The following is a 26761-nucleotide window of genomic DNA, read 5'->3' as shown; positions in this document are numbered from 1 at the left end:
TATCTCTGTGTTTTAGGTAATGGAACTGTTGGTCCATCTGAATAAGCGTATAAAAAGCCGCCCCAAAATACAACTCCCAGTAGAGACACTATTGGTTCAATACCAGGACCCTGCTGCAGTTTCCTTTGTCACAGTGAGTGTTGTCTTGGAATATTTTTTGACTTATAGTAAGTTTTCATTTGATAACATTTATTAGATGTCATCAGCATATTGGCAACTTAGAATTTTACCCAGACTATTTCTAAATGAAGCGTGAGAGGTTTTTCTTTAAATGACACTCTGTTTTGCTACTGAGTCCTGATCCAAAGGAAATATTACCATAAAGGAAATGGTTGGAACAGGATAATGCATGGGTGTTTACATTGGGCAAAGGAATGTTGGTGAAATGACTTGGCAGATATTTTGATCTATAAAAAAATGATTTTGATTCTTAGTAAAAGATTATGAGTCTGAATAGATAGAAAACAAGGGCTATATAGCATAGGCATGAATAGAAGAAAAAAGCATAAAATGGCAAGAAGAGATAGGAAGGCTGAATTTTAAAACATCTGTGTTTCTGATATATATATGTGTATATATATTCAGAAAGGTATGCTTTTTAAAAACTGGAGTAAGCTGAGACTGGTAAGAGATATTCCTCTTAAATTGTTGTCTTCATAAAAATTAAATGTAAAACAATGTTGTGTGAAGACAGGTGATGTTTTTTCCCCTTAAAGTTTGTAGCATTGAGGCAAAATCTATTGGGTCTATCTGACATCTGGATTCCAGACCTTGGGAGCCACCTACTGGTCCAGATGTCTTGTCTGGCTCGCTCTGGACATATAGCTTCATTACAGATGTTCATTTCTTTAAGCGCATAGGAACGTTGTGTGCCAATAAAATTGCCAAATAGAATGGCTTTAAAGGGAAGGAATTGCCTTATGAAGTCTATTCTAAAATGAAGAGTCCTTCAGAAAAGCAAATCTTTATAGAATGCATAAATCCAGATATGCATTTATGGGTTTGCTTAAAATGAGGCATTCACATGGTTTACAGTGGTGCAAACAGACTGACAGCACTCAGCTTTCCTTTGATCATCATCCACTGGTCATTTATTGGAATGAGGAACCAGAGTGCTGTAATATACTAAGGTTGTTTAAGTAAAAGACCAGTTGGGGAAGGGCAGCCTGGGAGTTAATACTTGGTCTCTTCTTAGCTTAAAAGGATTAGTGCAACAAACTGGGAAATCTGATGTTAATGTGTAGCGTGTAGGTTTAGATAGGTCAGATGCTTACATTGTTCTTTTCAGTGAAAAGTAATTGCGTATATGAGTACTTAATTTTTCTCCAGCTTCATTGAGGCATCACTGACAAATAAAATTGTATATATTTAAAGTGTACAACCTGATGATTTGATATACATACACATGAGTGCTTTAGATTAGGTGTTGCTCCCTCACATGAAGCCCATCTTAAAGCAAGCATTCTGAGTAAGTGGGGCTGGAATAAATGTGTTAAACATGTGGAAGGAAGATGTGATATCTTTGTGATAACTCCCTGAGTTATCAGTCGTATTTTTTTGTTGAAATCCTAAGGCATTTCCTTCACACTCACTTGCTTTTCTCTTATTGCCTTAGAATTTTACTATAATTTATGTTAAGATGGGCTATCCTCGCTTACCAGTGGAAAAACAATGTGAACTGGCCCCCACGCTCCTTACTGCAATGGAAGGGAAGCCTCAGCCACAGCAGGATAGGTATGCTTTTCTCATTGACCTTATTTCCCACCCGGTAGAGTCGACAGCTGCCATTCAAAATAGGTCCTCACATTTGGTTTCACTTGAGCTCATTCAGCTGACAAATAACTGAATTTCTGTGTTAACTCAACATTATTGTTTTGTTAATACTATTATAACGTTTCTTAATGTGAGCATGTTGAAAAATGTGCAGCGCTAATGTTTTTCTTAATCTAAATGCATCTTTTTGTTAGTTTGCTTCAAATTAGTTTGAAGCAGCAAATTTTCTGTGATTGTGAAAATTGGTTATAAAATGCTTTTCATCAAAACATTTTTATCTTGGAGGTTATAAAATTTCAGAGCAGTTTTCTTTAGGAACAGATCACTTGTTTATAAAGGTTTAGATAACATCCTTCGTTTCTTGGCTTAGATCAAAGTTCTAGATTGTGGCCGTGTAGTGGTGAGAATCATGAAGAGTACAGAAGTTGTGGAGGAAAGATGAGGTTAAACAATGTTTGTAGCTCACCTTTTTAGAGCATATACATTTTAAAAAGAGACTAATACAGATATTTACAAGTAAAATGAATAAACATAAACACCGTTTGAAATTGTTTTCATATGTTTTGAGACTAATAAAAGGTATAATGAAAGAAGGAATTACTGAAGCTGTGTTACTTAAATTCACACAGTGGAAATTTTAATATATCTCGAATATTGGCACAATTGATTTTTAATTTCTTTAGCTTTAGAATAACTTTATTTTAATTAACTGTGGAAAGGAAAAAAATTTATTGAAAGGACATGTTATAAGTTAAACTTTACCTAAGGTTTAATATAAAATCCCTCGTGGCAACAGATATTAGCACTGAACCCACATTATGTACCTTTTTTTTCTGGTGCTTCTGGTAATGAGCCAGATTGGCTAAATGCCAATCATCACTCAATATCCTGAGCTTTCAGTAAGATAGTAGTCTAGGCTATTTCCTAGATTAGGACTTTGTAAATAATGTGTTGAATATGAATGGCCCTTGCTACAATTGACACTTTTTGTTATGTGATTTTTGTTTTGTCTGTTATTTGCATGTATAAAAATCCTGTTTTTTAAGTAGTTGCAATAAATGTAATTGTTTTTCAGCTTAATGCATCTTTTAATACCAACCCTTTTTCACATGAAGTACCCTGTTGAATCATCAAAATCAGCTTCTCCCTTTAATCTTGCTGAGAAACCAAAGACTGTGCAGCTGCTTTTGGACTTCATGCTAGATGTCCTTCTGATGCCTTATGGGTAAGTGAAAAAATGAAAACAGAACAAAGCAACCTTGTTCTTGACTGCTTTTTATTGTGTGGAGTTAAGTACGATTTTAAATGATTCAACTTGCACTTGAAAATGGATGTGTCTCAGATTGTTTTTGCTGCAGCCCTGTCGTCTTCTCAACTCCAGCCCCACTGATTATTGGCCTTATAGGTGTGGAGTTGCTGTTGTGATTTCAGACTCAACCTGTCCAAGCTGAAATCAGTCTTTCCCCATAAAAACAGCTTCTCTGTTTTACTTATTATCAGTGCTATGATGATTCTCTTAGTTATGTAGGTGTACAATTATAAATTGCCCCCAGCTTTTCTCTTTTTCGTTGTTACAATATCATTCCCATAACACCTCCTACCCTTTCCTTGATGTATCATTCCCACTTGCTGCCATCTAGTTTTGGCTCTTTTCAACTCTTGTCACGACTTTTCTTACCAGCTGCTGTTCTTCACAACTCTCTACACTGCCATAGAGTTTCCTGATTTTTAAAACACAGATGGTACCAAGTCGCATCTTAAAATCCCTGTGCTATTGTTTTCCAGTCGTTACATGCACTCATGCATTTCATGCGTTCTTATGTGTCCACGCCTTTCTGTTTTAAGAGAATACAGTTCTCTCTACTTAGAATGCTTCCCTGTCAGAAAAGGACAAAAGGAAGAAAGAAATGCTGAAAGAAAACAATAAGAAACAACAGCCAAAAAAACCGCTTTGAAAAAAACATCTCAAAGTAGCTCAGATGTCAATTATGTGTAACCCTAAACACCCATGTGTATCTATGTTGCCGCTTTGTGTTTTTATTGCATTGTTGACATGTTCGTCTTCCTTAACACATTGGGAGTTCCTTGAAGTCAAGAGCTGTTCCATTATCCAGCTCTGGTCTCTGGCATAGTGCCCAGGTTGTGATCTGCTGCCAGCCTTCTTATTTTCTAGGTTGTCCTGCTGCCAGAGACAGTTTCTCCAATACTGATTTCATTATGTGTCTTCCCTAGTCAAAAATACAGTATCTACTACAAGCTTGACATGTGGGGCTCCGTATCATCTGTCTCTCAATCCAGACACGAGAGTTCTTGCTGTATGATTTCTTTCCTCTAATGTGCTCTCCTACCCCTCTAGTTTGGTGATTTATTTTCTGGACCTTCAGACACTTCACTAACCTCTACCTATTCACTTCACTACCTGTGTCATACCATTTCTTATTTCTGTGTGGTTTCCTTATCTTCCGATAACATGTCAAATGCTGTATATGAAATGTATTGTGTTGCTCCTTGCTCCAGATGACATGGCAGAGACGCATTCTTACCCCTCCTGGTATTCCTCTGTCCTGTGTTTAGGGTGATTTTGGGCACAGTGTTAGCTATTCAGTAATTGCTGATCGATTTACTTACTGCCACTGGACTTGCTATAACTTAAAAATCAGTGAAAATCTCCTTTTTTACTTGTTAAATCAGGAAGCAGCCAGAATTGGCAAGTGATGATGGCTTTGGTAAAGAAATTTTGAAATCCAAATTTAACTTAGGCACGTAATGTACCCAAGCCAGTGATTGCTCACATTTTTCTTAACCAGTGAGAATTTGCCTTGTTTATATAAAAATAAAGGGATTTCTTAACAGGCTTTTTTGTTTTGTTTTTTTTTTAAAGGTAAATTTAGGAATTGAATGAATATGGCATATAAATAATGTGGAATAATTTACTGTGCCATCAGGTTCCAAGTGTTTTCTTTAATTTTTATTACAATGGGTAATTTATTTTACTATCCAGTCTAATAATTTGTCAGCATAGAATTTTAGAGTTTGAAGGGACTTGAATTAATATTTATATAGAAATTTTCATTTTGTGGGTGAGGAATACCAGTTTGATTGGATCGAAGGAATCTTATTTTTAATCTGTAGAAGCTAAAAATGAAATAGGGTGATAAATTAATAAATAATAGCCACAAAGGGCTATGAACATACAATGGGAAAAGCTAATTCTTCTTCCCTCTTTGGGCCCTTTTGAATTTTTTCATTTTTGGGACATTATGTGCCTGTGTGGTAAGTAGTTTTAGTGGATTTTCTAATGTAGGGATATAAGGAGTTGAACAGAATTGAAGGTGAATTGCAACGTAATAGAAATAGTAATGATTAAAAATACTCTCTGCTTTATAGAACAATACCACTGCCCGCCATCATCAACAAACCTTTTTTCTGTATTTGTCAGCTAAATACTCAAAATGCAGTGAGTCCATAGTGGCTCTTAGAGCAATTGTTTATAGATTGAGAGTGAACCAAATATTTCTATTTGTTGGTGGTAACCATTATAATTCATTCGTCACCAAGGTGAGCAGATGTACTCTTATGGTTAACTTTCTGAAGACGTAGGTACCTTTTTTAGATACCTTTAAAATTTTTCTTTATGATGAAATTTTACTTTTACGTGTTTGTTCTTCCAGAAAAGTTCTGCATGAGGAAAGTATATAATTTAATGGATTATATATGCATGTATAGATAGGTATGTGTTTTAATAGAGAGGGGTTACATTTCCGTTTCCTTTCCAGATACGTGTTAAATGAATCCCAGAGTCGCCAAAATTCATCTTCAGCACAGGGTTCTTCTTCAAATAGTGGGGGAGGTTCTGGAATACCACAGCCTCCCCCGGGCATGAGCTTTTATGCAGCTAAACGAGTTATTGGTGATAACCCATGGCCACCTGAACAGTTGGAGCAGGTACGACAGTGCTCATTCGTTGTGGAGCTTAACCTTGTACACACACCCCTGTGAAGTCCAGGGAAACGCTTGTAATGTCATTCCAGTGTGTTCAGGCTCGCTAGTGAAATATGTTTGAAAGGATCAGTTGATGTGATGTGTTCTCTTCATCACGTCAATTATCTGTTAAAGCCCCAGGGGAAGGGAGGAGTGGGAAATGCTCTTCAGTTTCCCTAATTTTGCTTATATCTTTCAAGTATGAAATACAGCCCTCTTATAAATTAAGTGTATTTAACTTCTTTCATTTTAGTTTTTAATTAGAGGTTTAATAATTATCTAGATGCTTTGGGGCAGTTAAAATACAATTTATCCTACCTTATTCAGCTTCTTAGGGCTGTACATTTTGTGTCAAGTGAGGAACTCCTGTACTCACTAGTGACAGTATGGGGGAAAGCATGACTCCCTTTTATATTTCTTCCTGGGAATTTAAAAATTGGCATTAAGAATTTTATTCTGGATTTAAACAGGACACAGACGTTCTCTGAGCAGCTTTTAAAAAAGACTGGTGCTCTACAGAGAAGGTGCCTCACTGTGTCTGTATCATCAGGCACCTCAGGGAAGAACAGATGAGATCAGTATGTAATTATTTTGGAATTCAAGCAACATGGGTTAGTCTTCCAATCCTTCCTTTATCTCTCCATGGCACTCTAAATGATTTGATCTTTTTCTTTTTGGGGATGTAAGTGACCACTGCTCAAAACTGTTCCCAGGAGAGGGAATAAGGCAAGTGGGGTATTCTTGCCACTCACAAATTGATTTGTTCAGTGAGGGTTATATTCGATCAGATTTACTGCTTCATGTTTTAGACATCTTTTTTTTTCCTCCTTAAGCCATGATGTAAGTAAGAAAGTAAGGTAAATAGAACAGAAGCTACTTTTCACTGAGTATGATCAGTGTGACAGGCACTTTGAATGCATTCTCTCATTTAATCCTCACAGCAACCCAAGGAGGTAGAAATTGTTACTTCCATTTTGTAAAAGGAACTGAGGTTCTGAGATTCGCCACGATCTCACTCCCAGTACTAGGCTTTGAATCTAGGTCTGTCTGAGGGCTAAAGCTATAAGGGCTGGAGAATAATTGTTATCTCATATTAAATTGTAATCTTAGATTGGTCATTATTTGCTAATTTCTAAGGGTCCTTGTATACCTTTTGTCAATTTTATAATCTAGTGCTGAAACAAACAGTTTAGTTTTAAGGATGAAAGCTGTTTCCTCTTATTTTTAAATCCCTTGTTTTATATTTCTCCTTCCAGATAAATAGCTTTTATTTTGATATAGTTAATGATAATGTAAAGATTCAAGTAGTACAGAACATTATAAAGAGAACTTAAAAATTACCTGAAATCCTGCCACCTAGTTGTCATTCATCTACACCCTGCTCTCTGTGTATGTGTGTGTGTACACAAATACAGTTTTACACACTACATTTTCACGTACCACATAACACATTATTTGCAGTTCACTTTTTGCATTTAACAGTATCTCAAGTTTTTAAAAAAATCCGTAACATCTGTGTAAAATTTAATTATAGGTATACCACATAATATTTTTTAATCCGTCTCCTATTGATGGACATTAGTATTGTTTTCAGTTTTCTTTGAACATTTTTTGTGTCTGTATCTTTGTGTACTTGACTTCCATAACTGTGCTTTTTATGGCTTAAGTAAGTGTTTGAGTCTTTTCTATTGTAGCTCTTGTTACAAGTAAGTTGTGATGAATAGGAGGATAGAAGGCAGGCATTTTTGTGATGTTTGTATTTTGCATCCTATGTCATTTAATAATTTTAAAGTTTGTCAATCCTAATTCACATGTATAAGAACTATTATGTAACTGATTTTTTAGGATAAAGTTTTACTTCTCATATATATTTATTTTAAATAGTTGTTTTTAGTGAAATTCATAGCTACATTGCATGAAGTTCTAAGCAGAATCTGTCTTTAGTCTGTGTTTCATTTCATTAATTGCATTGTTTCATTTTAGCCAGTTAATTACACTGAATAATTGAATAGTCTTCGATTAGAAATTTACTTGCATTGACTAGAGTACGTTTGAAATCATATTGTTTTCAATTTGTAAGAATATTGAGGACAAGAATTAGTATGTTAACAATAGAGTGGAACTCCATGGAGCATGAGTTGTTTAGTTCCTTTCAAAATGTCATAACCATGAAGCACTTGATTTCTAATTATATCACCACGCTTACCTGGAGGCTCCAGATTTGTACTTCAGTTCAAGGTTTATCATTCTAGAGAGGCTGTGTAACCTAAGTAGGAAGGCTGTGTATCATAATGGTCTTGGAGTCTGAGAGACTTGTGTTTGAATCTTGCCATCATCACTTGCTAACTATGTGTCTTAATGTCTTAAGCCTTTCCTCACTTTCCTCATCTGAAAAATGGGTATAACAATACTTACCTCAGATTGTGAGGGTTAAATGAAATCATAACTCTACATGTGGTTTAGTACAGTCCCTGGCACATTGTAAGCCTAAATAGGAGCTGCTACTGTTGTTACTACGTATCTTTGGTTTATGGACATAACTGATATGTTAAACAATAATTTTGGTTGGTGGTCTTCGTTTCTCTGATCGCTGTTTCTCTTTCCCTTTATTATCTACAGTGCAAATTGGGTATAGTGAAATTCATAGAAGCTGAACAGGTTCCAGAACTTGAAGCTATTCTCCACCTGGTGATTGCTTCTAGTGACACACGCCACAGTGTGGCAACGGCAGCAGACCTAGAATTGAAAAGCAAGCAAAGGTAAACCACATCTCTTTTAAACTTTCAAAATTGGAAAGAGGCTAGATTTCTAAAATCTTATTCAGCATATATTTATTCTTTTAAGATTTTTTTGTAATAAAACATTCAGTTTATTAGATTCTGAAATATGCCTAACTTGTAATAAAGACAGTTTAAAAATAGGATTCTGTATAAGACGAAGAAGAAAAGCTGTTTGGCGAAGCAATTTAAAACTGAAATAGGTTAGGAATATTACCATAAGAAATGAGACCATTGGCTAGGTAAATGAGCTTAAAGAACTGATGTTAAGAAAAATGTCAAAACCCAGAAGTTACTAATTTTTGATTCTTCCTGTAACTCAAACCATTTGAGATTGCTTTTAATAAATGATATGTAGGTATAATGGTTAATACAGTGAAGACCAGATCCCATGAAAACAGGTGCTGAATAGATCTTAATTCACACAGGAGGAAATACAAATAGTAAATAGGCTCATAGAAATTATTCTGTATAAGAAATCAAATCAATGCAAAGTAAATTCATGGTATACCAGTTTGTACCCATTGGTAAATAAAATTGCGTAACAGTTGATAACTCCGTTTAAGTTTCTGTTGAAGTGCTATTCTTATACTCTGTTGATTTACATTATAAATTGAAATAATTTTTGGGAAGCAGTTTGCAGTAAGTAATGAATCATAAAGATATTTACAATCTTTTCTCTAGATCTTACTTCTGGGAATTTATCCTAAGAGAATCATTCAAGAGAAGAAAAAGGTTATATGTAGAAAAAGTGTATAGATTTACTCACTATACCTTTTTTTTTAATTAAAAATGGAAACAGATTCACATTTCCACAATAGGGAAATAGTTAAGTAAATTAACTGTGTGAATCTATATTGAATATTACATATTATTACAAAATAGTTATAAAAAACAGTAAAGCAACATGTAAATTGTCCCCAGTTAATGGCAAATGAATAAAGCAGAATACAAAATGATACGTGTTATTTGAAAAAATAAAGACATGTTCAGAGACTGAAGAATAATATGAAAAATTGAAGATCGTTGAAAAAAATCAACTCATAGAATAGTTCTTTTCTGAATTTATTTTAATGTTTAATGTAATAACAAGCTACAAAACAGCTAAATGTGGGTAAGGTAATAAATCAAGCTTTATAAAGGTTCCATTTATTCTAGTTTTCCACCGCCTAAGAAACCAATGCAAGTAGGTGTAACAGAATAAGGAAATTAACTTCAGTGTGTCTTGGTTGCTTGTTGAAATATAAGCTCTGTGTGTGTGTGTGTGTGTGGTGGTGGTGGTGGTGGTATTGGCTTACCACTAAAGGGCATGTGAAGATGTGAAGTGCCATAGAGAAGGAGCGGGTTTGTCATGGAATTAGTTCTGGTCATGCCTCGTGCTGATTTTCTGAGTTTGGAAGACTCCTTTTAACCTTGCCAGGCCTTGGACTCTGTAAAATAAGAAAGTTGAACTAGACAGTACTTAACATTCCCCCCAAGTCTAACATTCCTTCATGCTACTTATAACTGTATCTTCCTGGTATCTCTTTCAAGGAGTTTATTTGGTTTTGAAATACCAAAAGATTTTCCTTTAAAACTTCTCATTGTGAGTGACCTGGCTCCATTCTTTACACCGTGTAGTGGATTGGATTGTTGGAAATACAAATGTAGTGTTTAAGTATTCTAATTAGTTTCAGTTTTGTGTATTTTGTTTATTTCATTAAAATAATATAACATTGTTAAGAGATAAAAAGTGAGTTGAGAACAATAGACAGATACTACCATTTTGTTATAGTAAAATTCCAGAGTCCTGTATCTGTTGATTTATTTTTTTTAATTCACCTACCTCCCATACCCATTCACCTGTTTTACATGCATAGGAAAGAAGTCTAGAGAAAGATAGACAACAAAGCTAGTGGAAAAATAATAGAGAGGGATATGGTGCAGACTGTAGGGAATTTTATTTTCTGTGTTATTTGTTTCTGAATTTTTACAACAAGTATGTAATCAAAACAAAAACTAGAAAGATAGCAAGAGGAAACATAGAAGAAACCATGAAAATGATCTGTAATCGTTAATCACTATTAAGTTTTTACATTGTTTTATTAGTGTTTTGTGAAAAATCTCTAAACCTGTAGTATTTATAGAAAGGAAACAATGGAGGAGCTTGACGATCAGTTAGTAGCAATCAGCTGCAGAAAAATGTAGGTGACTAATAACTAAGCTACAATTGTATAATAACTTGAGGATAGTGGGTTGTAGATATCCAAAGAAGAGGCAGGTTGATAAGCTGTGAAAAAAGAGATGGATTAGAAAAACAGTCAAACCAGCAGGATAATTCGCCTTTATACAAATATAGTACATCTTGAAAGCAGAACCAATGTGAAAGGCACAGAGAAAATAGTATGATTAAATGTCGCAAATCAAGCGAAATGCAGGATTGCAGTATTGCTAGGTTTATAAAATGACCGGGTGGGGGTTGCAGTAGAGGGTGGGTGCCAGTCACCAATCATGCGATATTCTTATTTACCTTATTGTGGGGCCCAAGTAGGAATTAGTCTTAGTGACTAATGGCAGCATGACTGCTCTGGAGAATTAGGTCCTAAAACTGCAAGTGTGTGTTGGTAGGTAAGGAAGTGGGGGATACTGGGAATCATAGGGACACAATATTAGAGAAATTTAATGGGTTTTCTAGGGTTGTGTCTTTAATGGGTAAAACATTTTTGTTTCCCTCCTTACTGATTTTGAATTTCCAAGTGGTTAAACAGAAGATTCATGCCCAGGGCTCTTTGAAGAAGTGTAGTATAGCTCTGCTCTGTTGGAACTGCTCCATGGCATTGGCCCTGAGAGTGGATGGAGTACAGCCAGTGTTCTTGTGTGGCAGCAAAGTGGGCCATTGGATACAATGATCTATTGAGTCAAGGGGGGGATAAGTGGCTTTTTTTTTTCTGTTTAAAAACTAGCTTTGATACAAGTTAAGCCTTTTCCTTCTCTTCTGTAGTGTCAGTTGCCCATTTCATTTTTTTTTTAACTTTTTTTTTTTTGTAACATATTGAGGCTATGATTTTTTGAAATCATTGAAGTGTCCCCTATTGTAACAAGCTGTGTTGAAACTTTCCGTAGCTTGATTGACTGGAATAATCCTGCCATCATTAATAAGATGTACAAGGTATACCTTGGAGATATACCACTGAAGACAAAAGAGGTAGGTTTTTTTTGTTTATTCTCACATCATCATGAAAAGCCCTTTGTTGGCATGTGCTCTGTATATTTGAACATTTTTCCTAGTTATTTTGATCTAAGCTGAACCCATGCTATAGGAAATACTGGTTGTAAACCATGGTCATCTAGGTGGATTAAAATCGCCTGGTAATTTAATTTACCTGATCTGTTTTTTTCAGTTCAGGTGCTTGAGTAACGATGATTGTCTAGATTAGGGATCCGCAAACTTTTTTGGTAAATATTTTAGGGTATCCTGGGTGTGTCATGGTGAGGCTGCTACTACTCAACTCTGACGTAACATGAAAGCAGTCATAGGCAACCTGTAATTTAACGAGCATGGCTGAGTACCAGTAGGACTTTATGGATACTGACATTTGCATTTCATATAATTTTTATGTATTATGAAATATTCTTCTTGATTTTTTAAAAAAATCATTTAAAAATATGAAAACTATTTAACTCAGAGGCATTCCTAAAATGCTGGGCCAGATTTGGCACGTGGGCTATCCTTTGTTGACCCCGGTCTAAAATCTAGAACAATAAGTGGGTTCTTCTGAAGCCTCGAAGTAAAATGTTTGCTTAGCAATATAAGTTATATTATTACATACATTATGTGTTTACATATATATATATATATATATTTTCACATAAGTTATATATTTAGTTTACTGTGTTTCCAAGTGTTCAAAGTCCAAAACCAGACACACAAGGATTATTTGTTTGCCTGCTTGCTTGCTTGATTTTTAAACCATAAATAGCTGTTTTAAAAATTGTGTTAGCTCTAGTTAGATTAAATTGAGTGTGATATAGCAGAAAGAATGAGTTGGGAATTGGCACCTCACCCTGGATTCTAATCCTGAATGGCTGCCTGTAATAAATATACCCGGGAGGAGAGATTTGGCTAATCACAGAACTTCTCTGGACCTCATGTTCTTTATGTAAAAAAATGAAGGGGTTGAATTAGATCAGTGGTTCTTAAGAGTGGGGTCCATGGACCCTTATTGGGTGACAGAGAGATTTTTATAATGAAACATTTGCTTTAACTCAGTGAACCAATATTTTCTAAATGATGTTACAGAAGCAGATAAGGGTGCTTAGATAGACCAGTGGGATTTCGTATAACAGAGTATGCAGAAGTTCATTGACGGGGTTTCAAATCCAAATGGCAACTCACCTTGGATAAGCTATTGTTAAACAAGTTTTGGTGTATCAAAGAATATCCACAAGTACCTGAAAAGGCTAAAATCATCCCCACTCTTCTGTCCACATATCTGTGTGAAGCTGTTTCTTTTCATATATTTTAACCAAAATAACATATCAAAACAGATTAAATGCAGAGGAAGATAAAAGAATCCAGTGCTCTTCTACTGAGGTGGACAGTGAAGAGATTTAAAGAAAATGTAAAACAATGCTCCTCTCCCAGTAGTTTTTTGATTTGGAAAATATAGGTCTTTTTCTTGAAAATATGTTGTTTATGAAAAAAATGGGTTTATTTATATTTTTAAGAGAATAAATATTTTAAAATTTCTCAGTTTTTTGTTCAAGTATAGTAAATATTGATAGGTATTCCAATATAAACAAAAGCTCTTTGGAGTCTTTAGTAATTTTTAAGAGTGTAAAGGGACCTTGAAACAAAAGTTTGAGAGACCACTGATTTACATGCTCTCTCATGACTTTTTCGGGTCACTATAATTTTGAACTGCTGAATTATAATCAAAGATGTTTTCGACAGGGAGCAGTTCTGAAGCCAGAGCTGAAAAGGGACCCAGTCAGTACGAGAGTCAAATTGAAGATTGTCCCTCATCTCCTTCGTTCTAGACAAGCTGCGGAAACGTTCCCAGCTAACATTCAGGTAATACAAATTTTATGTCTGTTTAATTAGAGAAAGAACTGCATTAGTGGATATTCAAGAGGTAGGTTGATGTACGTAACAAGATTAATGAAATTTCATATTTTTTCTGTCTCAAGGTTAGCTGCAGAAATGATTAAAAATTTTTGTGTTATAGATTATATACTATATGTGGTTACCATTCACCCTAAATGTATGGTGACAATCCCATTCAAATTAGTGTTTTTCTGAGAGGCTTTTCTCCAGAAATGGTTCCTCAAGAAATTTGGTTACTTAAATGGAAAAATGAGTCATCCCTAACGGAAACCCCACAGGAAGGCAACAGCCAAATCCTCTTGATTCTGATTTCTTCGTGTCTTCATCCTCCCTACACCTAATGCTGATACTAATCGAGAATGTTCCTTCTTGTTCTGGTTATGCAGTACTTTTCTACCTGTTTCCCTGCCTCGAGTGTTGCCCACAGCCAGTGTGCTTCCTGTGTTGCCATTGGAATTATTTTTGCTGTTGGAAATGCTTCTGCTCTTTGTTGGTGTGGGATACAAACCCCTCCACAAAAGGTCTTGCCTGTTATCCAGGTGACAACCAGTTCAGCTCTGGAGGCAGATAGTTTTGAGTATGCAGTTGAGCCTTGAACAACATAGGTTTGAACTGCGTGGGTCCACTTATACGCGGATTTTTTTCAGTAAATACTGTAAACGTATTTTTCGTATGATTTTCTTTTCTCCAGCATACTTTATAAGAATACAGCATATAATACATACAGCATATAAAATATGTGTTAATTAACTTTTATGTTATGGGTAAGGCTTCTGGTCAGTAGTAGGCTGTTCAGTTTTTGAGGAGTCAAAAGTTAAGTGAATTTTCGACTGCACACATTTGCTTTTGATCCTAAATAAGCCTCAGGGCTTTTCTGCTTTCCTTTAAAACTTTTCTTTTTTTAATCTGTAAAATGGGTGTAGTAGCAGCTACCTCATAGCAATGTTGTAAAGACTGAATGGGATAACAGAAAGTTTAGAGCTCAGTGGCTAGTGCTTATTCAGTTACAAAGTTCTTGGTAAATGGTGAAAAGTTAGCAGTTATTTCCCTTCTGGTCTCACATCTCACCACCTCTTTGCCTAATATTATTGCTCTTTAAATACGCTGTTTTCCTGGCTTCGTGTCTCCACTTACGATGCTTCCTCTGCCTGGCATAGCTCCCCTCCTCCTTCTATCTGAAATGTTCCCATTTCCCACCCTTCTTCTCTTTAAGTCCCAAAGTAAGAACACGCTCCTTTTGTGTTCACTGTGTGGTGTACGTAGGCTTCTGTCTTAGCATCTCTCTTTAAGGCTTGTTTAAGCAGTTCCTTCTTCCTTCTAGATGATAAAACTTTTGTTCCCAGTATCTGGTACATTAATATTTGACTAATTTCAAGTATTCTGTTCTGTGTCTCCATAACCGTAAAATTATCACAGAGCTTCTTCCCTTTCACTTTCCAAGCACTGTTTCCCAGATAGTATCTTGATAATTTTTGTTCAGAAAATTTGGTTGTGGTAATACTACATTACATTACATAATAAGCAGCTAGAATTTTGTGACAAAATAATTCATAGGCATTCTGTAGGTGTACACTTTTATTTGTAGTTATTTATGTTTTTAAAATAAGCCCAGCTAAAATTGTGTACATTCAAAGACAAACTCATTGTTCATCATCCGTAAACATTCTTCCTTTTTTGATATTCCCATTTCTAATGATGCTATCACCGTTGTCCTGCAGCCTTGGCCCTACCCCTTTTTCTTCACCTGTTAATCACAGAATCCTTTGCGGTATCATTCAGATGAGCCTCTTCTTTCCAGACACCATAACTTTCACGAGGCATGTGTATTCTCACCTTGCTGTTGAACATATGAAAGCATCTGACATAATTCTTCGTGTTTAATATGTATGCTATGACTTGTATTTTTTTCTCACAAATCATTAGTGTTGTAATGAATCCTTTGCTTCTATTATGTTACTATATTATTCTGTATAATATAGCACTGTCACATTAATTTTCTAAAAAAGTCTTTTCCAAATGATGTAGCACTTGATTATATATTGTCCTATATCATTTTTAATGTGCACTTGAGTCCCCATAAAGATCGAGTGTCCTGATAGCAATGCTTGTCTTCTCTATACCTCGTAGCTCCTCACGTGGTGTTCAGTCTACAGCAGATGCTCAATGCCTGGTCCAGTCACTTGTCGTTGTTAATTAGGGCCGGAATACTGTTAGTAGTTTTAGCAGAGGATGGAGATTTTTGGTTTTTATCTTTCCCATAAAAAGTAGGAAGTTGAGTTTAGATTTCTTTGATGTTCATGTTTAGTATCTAAACTGTCTGGATGCTGCACAGGCCTCATTTACTATGTGACTTTTTTTTTGCCATCTAGACATGACTACACAGTATGTGGAGCACTTAACACCCCGACTGTACACTCGTAGAATGCTTTCATGTTGATATTTGTCCACGAAGCTTTCTTATAATTTGGTTTGAATGACTTTGTAATTAAACCTGATTCCTTCACAATGGTCTAACTTGCTAGTGTCCTCTGTATGATACGGAGTGGCAGAATGGTGACCCACTGCAGCGTGAATTCTAAGTGACTTCCTAGTGGTAGACTCACAAGGTTTGTAGACTTGTGCGATCAACATTGTATTTGTTACTCCACAGACTATTGATTGGAGCTACTGATTGGCTTCCTAAGATTGTCAGCTCAAATGTGTGTATGTATTAAAAGACCTGCATTAATTTTGAAGAACAAGGTGTAGTGCAAAAGGTGTGCTGTTGTACCCTAATATTTGAGAATAGTCAGTTGCTGTTATTATTAATTGGTGTTCTTGACTAATTGTTCATTTCTCATAGGTGGTGTATGATGGACTTTTTGGTACAAACACAAATTCAAAATTAAGAACATTATCCCTGCAATTTGTGCATCACATTTGTATAACGTAAGTTTTGGGGACTATTTGTAAAATTTTCAAGCTGTTGGAGTGATCAAATGATTCAAGAGTATCTTGCCTAGAAAGAAATCATGATTGTTCACCTTTAAAATTTTTCACATTTTAATAGATTATTTTAACTTATTTTACTTAGTCTCTGATTATTTTAAGTAATTATCTGAAAATATGTGTAATTACAAGATTCTTATCTTGTTTTGTGTATGTGTGCTATTTTTTTCAAAGTTGTCCAGAAATCAAGATTAAGCCATTAGGTCCAATGCTTTTGAATGGCCTCACCAAGCTAATCAATGAATATAAAGAAGTAAGTGAATTGTCTTTTAATTTTTGTTAACATTTTATATTTGAAAGTATTTTCTGTTATAAGCTTTTTTGGTCTACATGTTGGTTTAGTTAGTTATGGTTTGCCATTGTTCCATCATTTCTGAATATTTTTACTTGAAGTGGTGCAGATTTCAGAAATTACTGCTATCTTTTGCTTTGTTTTGGAAATAAGTGTTAAAAGGTGATAGGAATCTTGAGGGGTCTTATCCCTTCTTTAAGTAACATTTTAAAAGCAAATACTTGTACATTCTACTTTTAGGCACTCTGTAAAAAATGGAATGAAAATAGTTAAATTTTATTTTATTATTTATTTACATATGGTCTACCTGGATTTGCTTATATTGAGAAACTGTTAATCTCATTTTACTGACTCAGAATTCTATCAAAACATGCATTCAGTAAATTTTTGATTCCTTAAGCTAAGTAAGATGAGGTTTCTTTGGACTATACAGTTTTGAATCCTGTTTGTCCTTGCCACTCTCACCATCTCCAGTATTTCAGGGGAATTTGCTTAAAAAGTAAGGTTTCAAGAACTCTAATTAGCATTATTTTTCTAAGTCTTAGCTAAATATGAATGCATGTTTGCAGTAGTATAGTGATTAAGATTTTGCCATGTGGAGTTAGAATTGAGTTTAAATCTAAGTTTTGTTCTTTGGTGAGTTACTTAAATTCTTTGGGCCTTTGTTCTTTATTAGAAAAATGAAAATAATAATGCCATTTAATTGGGTATTGTGAAGATTAAATGAGATCTACACATAAATTAGCACAGTGAGGCACACTAGTAGATATTATTGTTAGTGAAAAGCTGTTCATTCATTGTGCAGTTGTGCTTTTGGGGACAGTGTTAAGGCCCGGTTATCTTATCTTTTCCTATTGAATAGTGCTTGTGTGGTTTTTGAGGTCTAGGGAACCTTGTAGATTATTTTTATGACATAAGTAGTCAGATGCTTTGGATGGTTGGTAGAAATAAAAATGCTTTGGGGCTTTTAGGGAGAAGCTGTATATTTAAAAATAGGTTAGAAAAGCCAGATAAACCACAGAGCCCTAATCCATTTACCTCCGGATGACACCATGTCTTCCCAATGATGAACCCATAAAAATGAATCTATAAGAGTGGCCATCTAGGTGTGGAAGGTGAATCCTACCTTAAATGTATAAACTTCAACTCACAGAAGCGTTACTTTGTTTTGAGTAGTCAGTCACTGTTGGTTTTCATAATGCCATGTACACTTCTGTTTGAGGAGACAATCTCATCAATTCACTTGATGACTATGGTCACTTTTAATTTTTTATAGTGGAAGATATGAGCGGAAGCTGTTTATTATAGTGCAGATTTTAAAAGAACCGCTCCCCCCCCCAGCTTACTGCTATTTTGGGTGAAAGGGGGGGTCCTAGCCGGTTGGATGAGTGGTGAATTTTCTAATATGTTAATAGGTGTTTTCCTAGTGTGTGGAAGATGAATTTTGGTGTTTGCAGGTTACATAGTGTTGAAAATTTCCTGAACGTAGCACCATGTAAGAGAACGTTTTCATATATGTCCACTGCAGTTTCTTTTCGGAGTGAACTGGGGATACAAGGTTTTGTTTGTTTTTCCTTTAGTCGTGTGATGAATTCTGGGTTTGGACTTTTTCTGTTTGTTTTGTTCAGATGCTAATATCATGTAGTTAGGCAGAATGAGACCAGGTTCACCAAGGAGTGAAATAATGCATGTAACTGCAGCAAAAAGGTTTTGCCGTTTACTGTGTTTTTTGTTTTGTCTGTTTTTGTTCTTTTTTTTTTCTTCTTAATTCCAAGGACCCTAAGCTACTGTCAATGGCATATTCAGCTGTTGGAAAACTCTCCAGGTGAGTAAACTCTTTTTCAGTGAGAGCTATCCTGTTGATAAACTAAGAAAAATTATGTGGCATTTAATAATAGATGGATAAGACGTTTGTTGTGATTCTGAGAGGAAATGTATTTAATGGCTGTAGGTTGTTTAGAAATGTCTTCCTTGTAGAAAGAAAATGATGGGAGACATTTTAACTTACATTAGAAGATTATGTTACCATATTAAATGGTAGTCTTGAAATGAGGTTTTGAACTGGATTGTGTCATAATTGGTTACATTTTCTTATATCCTAGAGGCCTGTTCTTGTTGCTCCTCACTAGTCTTTATAATCCCCATAATCAAGGTTTAGTTAGTGCTTCTCTTTTCTGATAGTGTTATATTATGATTCTGAGTGGCCCTGTTTCCAAAGATGGATTTCTTTTTTTCTGCTTATTAAATGATTTCTTCCTTCCAGTACGTCTTTATTTCCTCTTCTTTCACTGTATTTCAAAGCAGGGAGATCAAGGTGCAGCATCCTGGGAGAAACCAGGTGCTGCTTCCACCCTGGATGCAGGTTCTGTCCTAGCCTGTGTAGACTAGGTCTTGTCTTTCTGTGCTAAGCAGGGAAAGGAGCTGTGGGGCTCAGAACAAAAACCCTGATCAACAGATACAGCGCAGGATTGTCAGCAAACCTTGTCCCTTGTCTGTTGGCATGAAGTAACAAAGCCCCGTATCATAATAGCCTTTAGTTTAAATAGCAACTTGGTCTTAATTATTTTCTTTATATTAAAATCAGAAATGTTAACTGAATGCATGGAGTATAATAAAGTGTATTAATCAAAGGTTACTTGGATTAGACAGCTGTTAAATACAAAAATATTTGGCTCTTTGGGTAGATAATTTAATGATGCTGACATGGTGTTCAGAGATGAAAATGCAGGTTCAGGAAAATTTGTGTTTAATTTCATTTTCTTCCATCTCCTGGAGATTTCTGATAGTAACGATGGTCTTATATTCTCTTACAGTCGAATGCCGCATTTATTCACTAAGGATATAGCTCTTGTGCAGCAGCTTTTTGAAGCCCTGTGTAAGGTAGGGAAACACCTGGCAAATCTATGCTTTCTGTTTGGATGCTTACTTGGAAACCCAACTGGGAGGGAAACACTTTTTATTGGCTTTACAGGAAGAGCCGGAGACTCGACTTGCTATTCAGGAAGCATTATCTATGATGGTTGGAGCTTATAGTACTTTGGAAGGAGCACAGAGAACTCTCATGGAGGCACTTGTGGCTTCGTACCTAATAAAGGTAGGTCCAACTGTGTGAACAGCGATGGCCGGTAATATATGCATTTTACGTTTTTAAGAACAAAATCTGAAATGCTTTTCTCCTTAACTGGCATGACAATTAAGAGGACTGTTTGCTTTCACTTGGACTGTGATTTATTATCTACCTATTTTTAATTCCTCGTGATGGAAATCTCATGTTGGGGGAGGAGGAGGAGTGCTAGTCACAGAGGCTTTATGTTTAAAGCCTTTCATGTTGGAAAACTGTTGTTAATGTTACCTTTCCACGTTGGAAGTATTTTGTCTTAACTGGTAGCTGTGTGATGCAGTTCATTGGGGGTAGAATGCTATAGGTAACATTGGGGGAGAAAAGCAGAGGGAAAGGAAGACAAATTTTATATATTAAAATGAGTGTAGAAAGTAAGCCAGTACCGTCATAACATACTCTTTTTTCTAGTCCTCTTTATTCGCTTGTCATGGACGTTTATAGGAGAATTTTGAATATCTCTAGCTATATACACATGTATACACATATGTATATATACATACCATATGATATATAATATAAAATAATATAGTATGTATTTGCTTCAGTTAGTGTTTTAGCCTCCATTTCTAGAATCAGAAAGAGGGAGATGAGAAGCAGCAGCTTGGCTTTTGGGGAACGCACCAGGGTGTGCAGGCTGGGGGCGTGGGCAGGCAGGCTGGTGCTGGAGGGAGGGAGCGTCCTGCGACGGGGCGATGGTGGCAACCAGCCCAGGTGGGGACCTGGACTGGAAGAGGCACCTGCGGGGAGTTGGGGGGTTGAGGACAGAGAGATGAACACTCAGCCGAGTGTTCATCAGGAGGGGCCACAAGACAGAGTCATCACAGTTGGGAGAGATGAGGGCAAAGTCAGGATTAGATGAAAGTGGATCTCAGGAGGTGGTTGGAAGTGGTGAGAAGCTGGTAACAGGAGTGGAAATTTCGGTTAGCAGGAACATGGGGGGACCATATGGTGGAGGAAATTGTGGTCCTGGAGGGTGGGGTTATGGAGGGAGAAGCCCATTTTGAACTTCTTCCTATGTGCCAGGGGGCTTCACTGTATAAATAGGAGAGGATGAGAGCCGAGAGGTGACAGAAAGACTTCAGGTTATTTAAATAACAATGGTAAGATAACTCTTATCTCAGTCATGCATAAGTATGCAGTGCTGTGGCAGAAGACAGCAGATAGATGCAGAGGGCTGTTTTGTGCATGGATTGGATTATTTAATAACACTACCTTACTGTGGAGGAAGGATTGTAAAAAAAAAAGCCTTTGAGACAATTTTTAGCTTTTTTTTATTTATTTTATTTTATTTTTTTAATTTTTAGCTTTTTAATTGTTTCTTTCTAGTGGTCTTTGTGAGAATGGAGAAGCATTCCTTCTTTGGTAATGTTACATTTGTAAGTTTCAGGTGACAGGTGAAACCTTTTTCTTAAAGTTTTGAAAAGCTATATTAGCCAGGATCATAGAGAATGTTTTCCTTTAAAAAAATTTAAGTGCATGTGGAGAGTTAAGAAGCTGTTGTACATCTATGATTTAATAAAATAATTCTAAAGGAAAAAAAGAAGGAATAATGTCATAAGTATTGGTGAGATTGATATAAATTGCGTTTTCTGAGATTTGGCTGGCATACATTTATAGTGAGGGAATTATTGAAGGTTCAGAAAGGTATCTGATTTCTATTAAAATATGATAGGATAATTATGCGCACTCAGAAAGCTTATGATATATAGAGTCCCATTGTCAAATCTCTTGATGTACATGGTTCATGGTCATATATCATGGACAAAGAAGTATAGGCTGTTTGGAAGCTCATTAGAATAGAATACTTGAAAGCTTTTCTAGTTAGCCTGACAAGGAAGTGTGATGCTTGTATAATGCATGAGGATGCTGGTTATATTTGTGCAGGTCAAATCATGTAACAATATTACTAAGTCAAAGGTCATTTATTTCTTTTCTCAGACTACATTTAGGGCAACCAGACCTTAAGCTAAATTATATATACTATCCTTAATATCATTGTTCTTTAAAGTAACTCAAGGAATGCTAAAGAGCCGGAATACCTGAATGAAAGGGACAGTGTATGTTTCTTAGTACCATTCATCTCACTTATGTTGTGATTGGAGCAATGACCGAGGGGGAAGATACATGAGAATAAAGCTTCAGCATCAAATAGATTCTGCTTTTCTGGTTGAACTTTGTATTCACAGATTATTAGTCTAGTTAAGTTAATTGAACACATTTATGTAGTTGAAACTTTGCTTTCAAGTCAGTTTTAATTTTAAAACTAATCTGGAAAAGTTGGGGGTATTTTGCTTCAAATTTGTAGGGATTCCAAGTAAGATCTGTGTATTCTCTACAAGACTTCTGAATTTCACTCACGTGACTGAGAGTTTGAGAGTAGGGGAAACAGAGGTGGGGCCAGAAACTGTCCCAGTGATCTTGGTCTCAAGGTTGGGCTGAGGATGTGCAGGGACAGAGAGATTCTCTGGCTGTGGTCTTTGTGGGTTTTTTTGCTTTACTTGGAGGGTACTCTTAGATCATAAAAGTACTTCTTAACTAATATCACTGTCCACCGACTTTTAAACAATATGATTAAAGAGCTTGATCAAATGATTTGTCTTAATTTTATTTATTGAAATAGCAACTTAAATTTTGATTGTTTACAATTAAGATGTCTTATCTTGACTGAAATGAGTTGTTGGTAATTTAAAAAAAAAAATCTGTGTGTGTGTTTTTTTGTGTATGTGTGTGTGTTTATGTGTCAAATAGCCTGAAGTTCAAGTTCGACAAGTGGCTGTGAAATTTGCCAGCACCGTGTTTCCCTCAGATCATATACCTTCCAGATATTTGCTCTTATTAGCTGCAGGAGATCCGTAAGTTTCAAAAGATGTTAATTTGAATTTGAGTTCATTTAAAATTTATTGGAAAATTACTAAAATTTATGTTGTTTGTAATGTTGGTCTATGGAATTTAGAAGCAATTTATTAAAGAGTTAAAAGTATGGCCCTAGATATGAAATAAACCTGTAGTCATAGCTTGTCTTTTTTTAACCTATGGGTAAAATTCAAAGATGCAAGCCACATGACTCTTTAAATCTCATGAAATTTTCACAAAGAAGTAATTTCTTACAATGTATATTATGGCTCTTTGCTTAGATATCCATGAATATATTTTTAAGACATTTTCTCAGAGCTGCCAAATAAAAATGGTTGTTCTTAAACTTCATATGATCGTTCTCCAATTGGTGAAATTCATTTTTTATTCTCGTTTGTCTTTCTGAAAGACGGGAAGAAGTTCATGGAGAAGCACAACGAGTACTAAGGTGTCTTCCTGGTAAAAACAGAAAAGAAAGTGCTTCTAAGCAGATGCCTTCTTTCCCAGAAATGGTATATTATATCCAAGAAAAGGTATGGAATTTAACTTCAGATGATTAGTTTGAGTTATATAATGGATGATGAAAATAAACATACATGTTTAAGTGACATTTAAAATGTTATCACTAAATGTTGAATAGTATTAGGTTGCTGCAAAAGTAATTGCGGTTTTTGCAGTTATTTTTAACTTTTTAAACCGCAATTACTTCTGCACCAACCTAATAGTAAAGTTTCTAACAATGTTAATATTTACAATAAGCAGAAGGTACAAAATGAGAAGAAAAACATAATTCTTTATGTACTTGATCTGTTTTGCCCAAATCTGAATTGCTTACAATTTCTTTTATGTTCTTCAACAGTTTGGCTCTGTTTAAAATTTTCCCCTTTGGTAGGACATGCTTAAAAATACATTTCCCTTTTATTTTTAAAGGCATTATTTAGGGCACCGTAAGTTTAAGAATGCTTCAGGGAGCAGTTCACTTTTTTTCCACCTTCGTCATCTGCTTTTACAAGTCTCCTGTTTTTGCACAGTGTTCTGTGCTGGTAGATCAGACAGAGTATTGGCAGGTGTGGCCCCCAGCCTGGATCCTGTCCCACTTTTTTTTTTGTTGTTGCAGTTTTGTAACTTTATTTGACAATCAGCAGTTAGTTCTCATCCACATTAACTGTCTGTAGATTTTTGAAAGTGGTGACAGGTACGTAGGTAACCAATGTATAGAGCTTATTTGGTGAATCTTCAGCCTCATTACGCTTCCTGGACAACTGCACCCGGATGCGGTATGGGACATTCCTTATTCCTTTGGCCCAGATAGCTTTGTTGAGTCTGGTGTCAATGCGCACATCTGGTGTTCCCATCTCCTTCATGGCAAATTTCCGGATCTCTTTGAGTGCCCGTGGGGCACGCTTCTTGAAACCCACTCCATGGATGCACTTGTGAATGTTGATGGTATACTCTCTGGTCACTACCTCGTTGATGGCAGAACGGCCCTTCTTTTTCACGCCACGCTTCTTTGCTGGAGCCATCCTGCCGGGCCCAAGTTGAAAAGAAAGAGCGCGAGGTATTGTGGGAGAGGGAAAGCATCGTCTCCCTGTCCCACTTTTTACATCGGTGCTTCTTTGAGTATGCTGGGGGACAGATACCTTTCTGCCTTCCACCTATATTGGTGCTCCTAGCTTTCTGCTCATAAACATCTTAACTGGGTAGGAGTTCAGTACTAAGCAGCCGTTGATTCTCTTCTCTATAGCACAGTTATATTTGTGGTCAGAGGATGCTTTTGTGCTCATATTTTCCTCTTGCCTCCATTATTAATAAAAATAACTGGCACACAGTGGCCTGGGGTGACTGTGTCGGTGGGTGCCTGAAGTAGGTTTATTCTTTTTAAACAAGCCAGTAAAACGATGCGGAAGAAAAGCTAACATATCTGTCATTTAGGGTTTGAGGAACATAAACAATCAGTGTGATCAATGGAAAAATTTTTTGACTAGAAAAAATAATAGCAAACAATAATGTAGCTAGAAGTACAGTTATTTTGTCAAGGAAGGGCACATGTGTTCCGTTTTTCAGTAATTGTGTTTGTTTGGGGCTTATTTCTGTTAGGCTTCCCATCGAATGAAAACTCCAGCCAAGTACATGACTGGGACCACTGTCCTTCCGTTTAACCCAGCAGCCTTTGGAGAGGTAGGGCTGGCATATATTTTTATCTTTCTCTAAAGATTCCAAAATATTTAACGGTTTCACATCCAAAGAGATGTCTGTGAATTTTTTGTGTTCCAGATAAATCATGTTGTGGTGTCATTGTTCTTTACGAGGTTGTTTATTACAAAAACAGTATTTGGTGTTATTTTAATTTATAGTGGAGTCTTTAAATTTATCTCAGTGAGATTGAAAAGAAGTAGATGCTCTGCATTGATTGTTGTTGGAATTTTGCAGCAAGTTAGATTTGAATTTCCAAGCCAACAATGTCGTGGTGTGGAATTAACCCCTGGTCATTTGCAATAGATGAAAGCATTCACAGATTTTGTAAAGTGGGAGAGTGAAGAAAGGTTTTATTAAAGTTAGGGCAGAGAGGGAATGCCCATGGCAGTGTCCAAAGATGAGGGCTGCCTCACGTAGTAAGGAGAGTTAACACCGGAGGGGATGTGGGGGGTGTGGCGGAGTCGCCTGGGCAGAGTCCAGAGCCTGAGAGTGGACAGCTGCACCTAACTCCAGGTTAGCTTTTTCTTATATCGGAAAGGGGGAGTTGATCAGGCAGGTTTGAGGGCTGACATCCTTCCTGGGGTCTGGTCTGTTTGAAGACGATGTTGTCTGCAGACTTGGACTCGGCCGTCGAGGTCTGGGACTTGAATGCATCACCTGTAAAAAACTGCAAGAAGTTGTAAATTGGATTCCAGTGTCTGGGCGCCTGAGGATTAAGAAATTGCTCTTTCCCAGGTTAGGATGTTGTTCATTAACGAGGTATGGGTATCCTTGAGAAAGGGAACAGGTTCTTCAGTTAATCGGTGAGGGGAGAACAAAGAGAAAACAGATGACTATCAGGATGGAGCAAACTGCAGACAAAGTCTAGTTACAGGTGGCTGAGTAGCGAGCTATGCCGTGAGTCAAACTGCAAACTAGCTCAGTTTAACTGTGTTATTAATTTACCGAATTTCACTCTTATAAACAATATATTGAGGTTGTTTGGGTCATCTAGTTTTTGAAGGTTGGAGAGAGATCCATTTATCACATTTACCAAGGGAAATTCTGTTGTTTAGGTCACTGACTTGCATTACTTAAATGAGAAGAGAGAATCTTGTTCAGAGTGAGTGAGAATCCTCACAATGTAATTACTGCCTGTCCTGTGTCCTATCCAGAAAGTGCTTCCAGAGGACTCCTTAGTAACCAGTTTATATCAGGGGTTTTTATGGCTTTGTATCTACTCTTGTGTAGATGATTTGAACCCATTTTCTCAAATTCTTGTGTTACAGAAATTGTCACTTTAAAGAATATTCTCCCACGTTGATTTTTTGAGAAACATATCTGGTGTTCTTTCTGATTTTAGATAGTTCTGTACTTACGCATGTGCCTAGCTCACAGTGCGGGAGTGGTGCCCACCTCTCAGAGTTTGGCTGATATGCAAGATCACGCCCCTGCCATTGGACGCTATATACGGACTTTAATGTCAGGCAACCAAGCGACGTCCTCCTCTTCTTCCAAGAGTGGAGAAACCAACCCTGTTCAGATCTACGTTGGCCTGCTGCAGCAACTGCTGGCGGGTGTTGGAGGTAGGAGGCCCAGATGCTGAGGACAGACACTAAAGCACTGAAGCAAAACTCTACCATCAAATGCAGTTGAGAATTTGTAGCAAAACTATTTTACCTCTTCGCTACTGTAACTGCACATTACCCTTTGTT

General features: G+C 36.3%; 2 protein-coding genes across 6 annotated transcripts in view; one reads left to right on the top strand and one right to left on the bottom strand.

The window, feature by feature from the left end:
• ECPAS (Ecm29 proteasome adaptor and scaffold) overlaps positions 1-26761 on the top strand; it is a 100631-nt gene that overhangs the window by 29481 nt on the left and 44389 nt on the right. For all 5 annotated transcript variants that reach the window (XM_081065482.1, XM_081065484.1, XM_081065481.1 and 2 more), the window contains 16 exons: positions 17-133; positions 1616-1734; positions 2849-2998; positions 5550-5718; positions 8374-8513; positions 11634-11715; positions 13465-13584; positions 16460-16545; positions 16780-16858; positions 18673-18722; positions 19711-19777; positions 19869-19991; positions 22767-22870; positions 23281-23404; positions 24969-25049; positions 26410-26632. In XM_081065482.1, the coding sequence (XP_080921608.1) occupies positions 17-133; positions 1616-1734; positions 2849-2998; positions 5550-5718; positions 8374-8513; positions 11634-11715; positions 13465-13584; positions 16460-16545; positions 16780-16858; positions 18673-18722; positions 19711-19777; positions 19869-19991; positions 22767-22870; positions 23281-23404; positions 24969-25049; positions 26410-26632 (1834 nt within the window). The remainder of the gene's footprint in view (positions 1-16; positions 134-1615; positions 1735-2848; positions 2999-5549; positions 5719-8373; positions 8514-11633; positions 11716-13464; positions 13585-16459; positions 16546-16779; positions 16859-18672; positions 18723-19710; positions 19778-19868; positions 19992-22766; positions 22871-23280; positions 23405-24968; positions 25050-26409; positions 26633-26761) is intronic.
• Positions 23496-24850, bottom strand: LOC308504576 (large ribosomal subunit protein eL31-like). Its single transcript, XM_081065485.1, has one exon. The coding sequence runs from the start codon at positions 24392-24394 to the stop codon at positions 24017-24019; it is 378 nt and encodes a 125-aa protein (XP_080921611.1). The 5' UTR covers positions 24395-24850; the 3' UTR covers positions 23496-24016.

The sequence above is a fragment of the Rhinolophus hipposideros genome (assembly GCF_964194185.1).
Source record: "Rhinolophus hipposideros genome assembly, chromosome: 11".
NCBI classification, from domain to species: domain Eukaryota; kingdom Metazoa; phylum Chordata; class Mammalia; order Chiroptera; family Rhinolophidae; genus Rhinolophus; species Rhinolophus hipposideros.
Note: the sequence above shows the minus strand (reverse complement) of the source record. Positions and strands in the feature narration are given on the sequence as shown.